Source organism: Sprattus sprattus (genome assembly GCF_963457725.1).
Source record: "Sprattus sprattus genome assembly, chromosome: 16".
NCBI classification, from domain to species: Eukaryota; Metazoa; Chordata; class Actinopteri; order Clupeiformes; family Clupeidae; genus Sprattus; species Sprattus sprattus.
In genome coordinates, this window is record NC_137914.1 from 18,004,461 (window position 1) to 18,014,460 (window position 10,000).

Consider the following 10,000-nt stretch of genomic DNA (forward strand, 5'->3'; position numbering starts at 1 on the left):
AGGTGCACCGCATGCTTGTTGCTCCAGCTAGCTGAGTGTAAAATGAAAGCAACTGCGAGTGGCAGCCCTGGTTAGAGCAGACAATCAGGAATGACTGACAGGAAAGATAGCAAAAGAGGTGCGTACCTGCATTGAACATCCTATGATCTTCAGAAGGCAAGGGGGAGCAAAAGGGAGAAAACACAGCGGTTAGGAGGGGTTAGGCTCAAAGCAAGCAGCAAAGCAATACATTTGTGAGACTGAGAGAACGGGGGATGAGAGCAGCGGATCGGATGAATGAAAGATGGTTGAGAAATGGATGCAAATTTAAAAAATTGCTGATGAAAATTGATAGAGTAGGTCACCCATTGACAGAAAGAGTTCTCGAGAAAAGTATTCCTGCACTTAGTAGCCTCTCGAACACAACAAGTGACCGGTCGGCATCATGTCCTCTGCAGAAACACATTTAAACAAAAATCACTTTTTCTCCCCCCCCCCGCAGTCAACACGCTTTTATAAATCCCCCCAGTCGCCCCTGGTGGTCCTGCCACAGCTGCAAACTTGAGTGCTGTCATTATGGCACTGCCCCACCTGGTTCTGCCACCCCGCAGACAAACACACACACACACACACACACACACACACACACACACACACACACACACACGTAAAGACACACACAGGGCCTGAACATCATCATGTCAACCTGCACTGATGCAGACTGAAGGCAACTGATACCAAAGAGCACATCAAGGCTCATCCATAAATCATAAGTGAGTGGCAGCTAGGTATTTACCCACTGAGAGATAAGGAGAGGTGGAGTCGGAGACAGAGAGAGAGAGAGAGAAAGAGAAGGAAAGAGAGAGAGAGAGAGAGAGAGGGAGAGAAGGAAAGAGAGAGAGAGAGAGGGAGAGAAGGAAAGAGAGAGAGAGTAGAGTATTAAGGTAGGGAGGGGGTGGAGGAAAGAGAGGTTGGCTGTGAGCATCTGTGTGTATTATTTAACACAGAGAGGAGTGCTGGCTGGCAGGATCATGAACACGGCCCTGCTTTGCCCCCAGCCAGCACCTGCTACCGCTGGACATCTTTCACACCCAGCCAATGGCATAATTGCACTGTTTGTTTCGCTGCGCGCAGGGTGCACCACCTCTACACACACAAGCAAGCAAACACACCCCTACATCTTCAAGGTAGCGCATGATCCTTCGCTCATTTATTATTCCGCACACCAGTGTGTGGGGGATGAGGTCCATTATCTGGAGTTTGTACTTGTAAAGGGCTGAAATGGAATTGAGTTTCACCAGGACAAAGAGCGATCACACTTTTGTCTCTCGACCACCCGCTCCTGGACTTTCTCCCCCCCCCTCCGTTCTTGTGGGCATAATGCGATTATGACTCACTCGTTTGCTTCAAAAGTGGCGTACGGTCGAGCCTTAAATGATTAATGGGCCTGGAGGAGGGTGACTCACCGTTGGCCGTCGCCGGACGTCTCACTCCTTCGGTAGCCTGCCCGTGTACGCACAAGCTCTCTCTCTCTTTTTTTCTCTCGCTTCAGGCCATCGCGGGGCTCAGGCCTGCTGTCTCCTAGATTAAATATTGACTAGTGTGATTAAAACGTTTGTCAGGGCTCAGGAGCCCCTGCATCCGATTTACTGACGGACGGAGGGGTTTTCTGGTATGTAAGCAGAGGATTTGGGCTGAAGCATTTGTCTTGGATTGGCACAGGGAGTGTTAGTGGGGGTGGGGGGATGGAGGGGCGGGGTGGTGGCGGTGGTTGTCATCAGAGAGCAGCCGTCGCAGCACAGTGGGGCTCCCCATTGCCAGCTTTCGTCCGATTCAGACTGACAGAACGACTGGAGCCTGGTCTAACAGATGGATCAGCCTCCACCCCTTACAAGCACACACACACACACACGCACGCACACACACAAACACACACGCACACGCACACGCACACGCACACACACACACACACACACACACACACACACACACACACGCACACACACACACACACACACACACACACACACTTGGAAAAATACTTGGTAGTGCAATACTCAAAATCACATTCTTACAACAGTGGAGAGGAACTCCTCAAGGCAGAGCCAGGAGTCCTGGAGTGTGGGATAGGCTCTTGAATCCCTAGTAGAGCATTAATAAAAGGAACAAAGTGCTCCTTGATTGGGCGGGGGGTCTCTTTGTTTTGCCCTCTTCAGCTGGATTACTTTTTTCTCGCCCCAAACAGAGCCTCCCTGCTCTGGGGTCCAGGAGAGGGTTCCCAAAACAAGAAGGAGTTAACAGAAGAAGAAGGGGAGGTGAAGAGAATGTGCCCTTCCTCTCATGAAAGCCGTGGTTGCCTCTTCCGTATTTGTGAACTAGCAAATGAACTGAAAAAGGAACTTTCTGTTTTTTTTCTCTCTCATCCAGGCACCAATGCATGGCAAATCACGTGCAACAATTAATTCAGGCACCAATGCACCAATGCATGGCATGGCATGACATGGCAAATCACATTTATTTGGCCAGTGCAGGCTACTTACGGAACAGAAAACGGACTGTCCCATTTCTATTCTATTTCATTACTGAGCATTTCCTCCTTCTATAATGGCATGGAGTACATTTCTAGACATCACGAATAAGGCAGTCTTACAACTCATCAGTCTGCTGTGCCCTTTCTTCATCAAGGCCAACATGATAGCCAAGTTAACATTACCTTCCTTCAGATAGCATCAAACCATCTTTGATCAAAGGCTGCATCATGTTATCCACTCTTTATTGTGCTTATTAGGCACTGGTGCCCTGTGCTTTGAGCCCTTTTTTTAATGACAAACTTCTGGGAAATCTGTCCTTGTACAAATGAGATAAACTGCTGGCTCGGAATCAGTCAGCCTGAAGCAGCGCAGTCACAGGGTCAAATGAGCCGACATTCACTCTATCCGCACGATACAAACCATGGGCAGAGCAGAGGGTGGGAAAATAATATTAAAAAAGAATCAAAGCACAAAAAAGATAATCAGGAGCAGAGTTGAACTGTATGAGGAAGGGCGAAACTAACTTTTAATATTTGACCTGAGAGAAATACTGAAGCACTAGTGAACCTTAATAACATCCACACGTCACGTACAACAGACACATTGAGACATGGGAAATTACAGACATGGGGGAGGAAAATCCACTGCATTTTTTCTCACACACAGAAACCAGACAGAGTTTTTTTTTACTTTCACAGAAAACCCCATCAGTTTCCAGCTGTGCGGAGTGTATGCCCACCCTGCATCTCTTTCTACTCCAATTGAATAAATAAAAATCAGGGGGGAAAAATGCGTCTGAGAGAAGGTCTTTCTCACTTGTTTACCTCATTCAGTGGATCCCTTTCTGCAAACTGGCCTTGGTGAACTCCCTGAGACAATAGCTCTGGGGGCTCTGGGTGAGGAAGGAGGCAAAATACTTATCTGTGCCACCACTTTCCTGGAGCCAGCAGGGATGAGGCAGGGTGGTATGATGCAAGGGAGGCAGTAGCTTACAGGCCAGGAGACCGACCCATGGTGTGTGGGGACATCCATAATCCCCCCATGAAAATTTCCCATTTTTATTTATTTTTCCTCTGTCTGTGGCCTTCGGGATGCGGGAGACCCCAAGGTCCATCAAGGTCCGCATCTCAAGTCATTTGCATTCGTGGCATGGGGAGGCCCATAATAACATGATAAACGAGGGATATATGAAAGGGTTCCATTTGCTCAGACTGCTTCCAATCACAATGGCACAATTTCACGCTGCGCGACTCCCTCATTTGAGCTCATCTCTTTTAAGGCCTGCCTTGTTCAATTTACTGTGAGTGACAAGATAAAATCCTTCATCGCTGGCATCAGGATAGGAAAGCAGCAGGAGCAGGTTTTTTTTTTTACTTTGGTTAGTCACAAAAAACAATGTCACATTTTTATCAACTGAAGTTGATTGCAGCCAGTGTGGTAGAGCAGATTTGTTTGTCTGTATTGTTTTTTTAATCAGTTTGTGAAATGGCTCACATTAATTGCTGATTATTTTGATAACTGGACAGAATTTGAGTAGAAAAAGTGCAGCATGCTTATCGGAATTCCATTAAATTCCACCCATTTAGTTCTGCTGATTTATCTATCTCATAACAAACTCATTTTTCATCAATGTAACAAGCCTAAGGCTGGTAATACCAAAGGCACATCAGTGTTCACCCTATAGCTCCAAAGGTCACTCCTCCCTGTGATGAGTCAGAGAGGGCTTCAGCTGACTTTCCGACCAGAGGCCTGGGTGACGAAGCATTTAGTACCCACAGCCCCTGCATGCCATCGGTAACAGCCAGTTCCATCCTGCCATCACCTTCTACCTCCAGGGGTATTTATGGGGTGCTCTGCCTCTGCTGCTGTTCACACTGGGAGAGATACCCAGGCCACTCCGGGGCCTACATTCCTCAGATTGTTACATCCACACATCCACCGGGATTCCATGCACACAGGGATGTTCCTAATCACAATAAGGGTTTCCCCCATACCCCTGGACCCCACTGACTACAGTCTAGACTGGCGCAGGGCAGCCTGATGCTTACTGCTCAGACCTCAAGCACAGACCAAGATTGCGTGAGAGGGGATTGCTTTAGCATAGCTCCAGCTCCAATCCAGCCAGAGATGCCACGGCATGCCATTGGATAACATCTGCTGGCTAACATGCCTTTCCGTTCAATTAGACATCACATCTTGTGGGTGCAGTCGCCAATTATCCTTTACGTGCATTTGCATTTGTGCACGTCACCTTTCGCCAGAGGAAAAATCTCACTGACACACACATTTTTTTTCCTTTCTCGAGAAGGAACGCATGCCTTTTAAAAGAAAAGAGGTTCGGAAAACGAATAAAGTCAAAGCACTTGATGAGAGTGCTGAGAAAAAAGAATGAACAAATGAACAAATTACACACTTTCGACCTGGAATCAAGGCTTCTGTCTCTTTCTATTAGTGCGGTGTGATTTAAATAAACCATTACAATAAGGACACGCAATGCCACCGGGGTCGAATGAAGAGCAGGAAGCTGAGGACCCGAGTAAGACTGCCAGGAATGACATCACATCCCATCTAGCCATCAGCCTTCCCCTCCTCTCTCTCCCTCTCCGCCACTGTATCGTTTATCATTTGCCACCCCTGCTAGTGAGAGTGAGGGAGACAGTCACTCCTTGTCGGAGAACATTGCATTGCCCCTGAGCCTCCAGCCAGTACAGCCATTTAAAGGCAGTAAAGCTCTAGCAGTTACAGGAAACGGCTTTTAATCTCCCCAATCAAGTAGCATATAAATCCGTCAGCCCAGCAACAGTGTCCCCGCAGCAGCCATAGAGGACCAGAAGAGGATAATGCATGCACACGCACACACACACACACACACACACACACACACACACACACACACACACACACACAAACACACAAACACACAAACACACAAACACAGTTCACGCACCCAACCAGTACACACGTCCATCTTCAAAGCCTTTCTCTCCCACTAGACCACCAACAGCTGTAACTGAAGTGGCCAACTTTCACTGTCCTTCAGACAAGCACTTACACATTCATTCAATGACCGTTTGAACACACACACACACACACACACACACACACACACACACACACACACACACACACAGACACACACACAAAGTAGTAGTGCAAGAGCTCAGTCAGCAGCAACATGACATTCTCCGCAGGGCGCTAGCTTACAGGCACTCTTATTCAGCAGGTCTGGGCTTGCGTTAGTGTTTGGAGGGAGAAGGAAAAAATGTGAAATGGAAATCTGTTGTCTCGTAACTTCAAAAGCTTTGATTTCCACAGCAGATGTCTGAGTCACACGTACAGTAAATCCACAAATCGGACTCAAAATTTGAGCCAACATGGCAGATCCTATAACCAACTGTTTCACTTCACACACTATGAGAACCTACTACATGAGCACCAAATAAAACATGACACCCTTGCAAAACCTGGAACAGTAATAAGCTGAGCTCCCCCTGCTCTATTTCACCATGGTGAGCTGAGGAGGCCCCTTAGGAGCCTCTGAGTGAGACACCTCAGCTGATGAGGAATCCTGTCCCTGCCAGACGGATGGAGGGAAGGGGGGGTGGGAGGAACTTGCCCGAGGGCGGGGATTATTATGGGATTTATCGGCCCCCACTTTCCAAGGTGCGCAGGCACAAAATCAAGGGCGTGGGCTAATGAAGGAACAGCAGCAAGTATCGAGGGCCAAACCCCGCCATGACTGGAATACCTCCACTGACGGGAATCAGACTTAACAGTCAACGCCTCCGAATTCCCAATAGTCTTAGGGATTTCTTCGGGGGAAAGAATGACTTGATCCACTTTTAAATTGAGTGAAGTGGATTCTGCGAACCTCGCTCAAAATCTCACATGGGATTTTTTTTCTTATTAAAATCAAGGAGGCAAAAAGAAAATCTATTTAATAAGTTTAACCTTAAAAGTACAACACGCCCTTTTGTATTTCAAAACGTGTTTCACTTTTTAAAGTTGGGCCAAATTAATTTCCAGCTCGTAGGCCCTATACATACCTATGTGGGTCAGGTGTAAATGATTAAAAAGTTCAACCATTAATTAGTTGATGACTCCGCCGCTCTTTCCTGCTCTGCTCGATAGCGCCACTCCGAAAAGGTTGCCATCCATCACCATGACTAGTGCAGACCGCTCTGCTCCTGCTAAGGAAGTTTGCGTGCTATTTGAGCTCCAAGAGGGGCCAGCCCTGCTGTTGACTCTTAGGTTAATGGGGAGCGGCCACCTTTCCCCGACACCCAGTTGTCTTAATTGAGCAATAAAGCCATCCCACCTCCCACCTCCCCCCTTTGCCTTCAGTCTCAGAAAACGTTCCGCCGACTGAGGTGGCTCAGCAATCCATCACACCAATAAAAGTGTCGCAGTGGGGTAAGGTGAGGTAGGGTGGGATGGAGTGAAAGTGCTGAGAGCAGGAGGGGGATAGCAGTGGAACACACCACCACACCGGCGTGCACGTGGCCCGTGCTTCGCCAGAGGTCACCCCCCGAAGCAATTGCCTAAAGTGTTCTGAGTGACAAGCGTTGCAGGGGGACCAGATCAGAGCGTTCCCTCAGGCAGACGAGAAGGGAAGAGAGGAGAGGATAAATAATGAAGCCAAATAAAAAAAGACAATCCAAGTTGAGCTCATCCCAGGGTCTTTTATCACTCCCATTCGAGAGAACTATTCATCTTCCATTTTGTCTTCATTTTCTACTTCTGTCTTATTCATCAACCACCCCTTTCTATTTCCATCCCTCTCTCTCTCTCTCTCTCTCTCTCTCTCTCTCTCTCTCTCTCTCTCTCTCTCTCTCTCTCTCTCTCTCTCCCTCCTGCCTGTGTCCTTCTCATCTCCCTGCCGTTCCTTACCCTGCATGTGGATCAGATGATCAGGAGAGAAGGGCTTCATTAGGGCTAATGGAACCTCGCTGCTGTGTCAGCCCAGTGGGGCGACCTGAGTGACTCACTGCACCTTTCCCATAATCCACCATGAGTCCCGGTGCAGAAGGTCAGCCTGGCCCTTAGGGGGGAGAGGAGCAGAGAGGTGGTTTGCCTTCAGAGGGCTCTGACCTGAAGTCCCTCCAGGTCACTCTGAGTCATGACACTAAGGGGAGGTTGGATGACGCCGTTAGCCGAGCCACTTCCTCGTTATTTTTAAGCATCATTGGGACCAGAGCTGCAAGGATTTCTCTAGCCACTCACTGGCAATCATTGAGTTGCTGAAGTAGATACAATTCATACTTTCAAAAGTTTTCAATTTATAAATAAAGGTGCCTAGCAGTTCACTATAAAAATAATAATTCTACTCTGCCTTCATGATATGGGGTGGTAGGGGTAAAAGCAGCCTATAATATGATTAACATAAGGAATATCCAGATAAGCACAGCCCAGTAATTCGCTGATTAATGCAACATACAGTCACTCCCCGCAAAACCCAGCCCACAGGCAGGCACAAACCTGGCAGTGAGTTGTTACACTTCAGCATGCACAGGGCCAAAACGGTCCATAGATTAAAACATTAAGTAGCAACAATGGGGGTACTCAGTGTCAGCAGTATTTTGAGAAAGCACAGACGCATCAAATGGCCCATACAACCAGGTGACCGATGACTGAAACTGCAGTCGCCGCCACCGCCTCCCAAGCCTATCTATCGTCTCTCTTTGACAAACCTTGATGCACTCAAGGCTATTTGATGGTGGCTGTGACAGGTCATACATCTTGCCATGGCTATGAGCTGCGTAATCAACTAAAGCCAAACACCGGTGGAACCCGCGGTCCAGGGGGAGGGGATGGAGGTGAATGGCAAGTAAGTGTGGAAGATAAAGCACCAAATGCCGACAGCAAAACATGGCAAGACATCCTTCTCCTCAAAACGTATCAGTTATGCTAATTTCATTTAGCATCGCTGGGGTTTCTTAATTAAACATGTTTGCACTGAAGCTAAGATGAGAAGCTGTGTCTCCTTCTCTCTCTAGGCGCTGAAGGCACTTTCCCAGATGGGATAATCATCATCTGACTGGATGGGCAAATTGAGTAGCTCAGTGGCTGTGTAATTCAGGGAGAGATTAAATCGGTGTGGATGTCTAGCTGCCACCCAACAAACTGTTTTGCTTTGCAAAGGTAAAGCCACTGTTACCTTTAAGAAAAATATATTTAATCAACATGGAATTAGCTTCCCTTCAGTAGTTATATTGCCTACCACACTCTCAGCTGAGACACTCTTAATTTAATAGCCTTCATTCTTCTATGTTGGGGGCCTACAGGCAAGCACAGGTCGTTATATTGAGCTTTTGCCCTTCACAATGTGAGGGATTGAGTCGTACAATGAGAAATTTTGCCAGTTCATGCTGGTCACATGAAAAAGGAGGTCATTGTGGCGGTGAAACCATGCTGACTGTATGAGACAGGAAGTCATTGTGCCAGTCCAGTCATGCTGATAACATGGCACAGAAGTCCCTTGTGCCAGCTCAATCCAGCCAAGCCATAAGACCATTATCACCGCATGTGTGAGCTTCGTTCTGTACCGAAGTGTGTGTGCTTGCACGTGCATGTGTGTGTATTTGTGTGACTGAGTGTGTGACAGAGAATGAGTGCTGTCTGTATGGCGGCATGTTCGAATACTGTAATCAGGCCCTTCAGCAGGTGTGCCAAATCTACCGTATTTGAATAAGTGACCAACACTATTACAAAAGCAAGACAGCAGGGGTATCAGCTCAAACTGTGCCATTTCAGCACATAAAGACTACAGGTCCACACTGGCACTAAGACGGCTGGTTCTGCACTATGAGTCAGCTTGCTGTTGCCTCGCTGGCATGCCCTAGTTGGAAGTTCAAGGACATTGGGGAGTGCTCCAAACAACTGTCTGTAAACAGGTAAGAAGTGGGGCCAATAAAGCCTGCACTACGTTATCGCCTGGAAACTACAACAACAACAAATATCAATGTCCTCGGTTGACCATTCCTTGGACTGCAGTTTTCTTGGCACCGCTGGAGAGTCTTTGGATTACATAAGGAAACAGCCTAACGCAACAAAGGAATTGGGTCGCCCTGAAGTGGGAATATGGCAATCAGCAGAAGCAGAAACATTTGGGGTCTAAATGGCCTTTTTTTCTATTCTCCAGGGGAATTAAGAACTGGCACAAGGCTGCAGCAACATTTGGCCTCTCCTAAGAAAGCACTCTCCACAGTACACTCCTTCTTCAACTGCTTCACCATTTATGGACACAATATTCTCCATTGCCTTTAAAGCCTACAGTTGGATGGTTGACAGCTTAACAAAGGTTGTATCTGCTGCCAGAATCAAGGCTCAAAGGTTAAATACAAAACCAGTATACAATAAGTGCAGAAAATGAAAACAGCTTCCAGATATGAGACTGGTTGAAAGATCTGTTCTACATTCCTGAAAGAAGTCACACACAAGTTTGTGTTGGACTAACGACACAGACCTGATGCCAATGGTCTGGGAAATCT

General features: G+C 47.4%; 1 protein-coding gene across 1 annotated transcript in view; it reads right to left on the bottom strand.

Moving 5' to 3' along the window:
• Positions 1–10,000, bottom strand: part of agrn (agrin) — a gene marked incomplete at its 5' end in the record, with an annotated part of 200,835 nt that overhangs the window by 144,196 nt on the left and 46,639 nt on the right. The window contains 1 exon segment of the mRNA XM_080853360.1: positions 127–147. Coding sequence (XP_080709486.1) covers positions 127–147 — 21 coding nt within the window.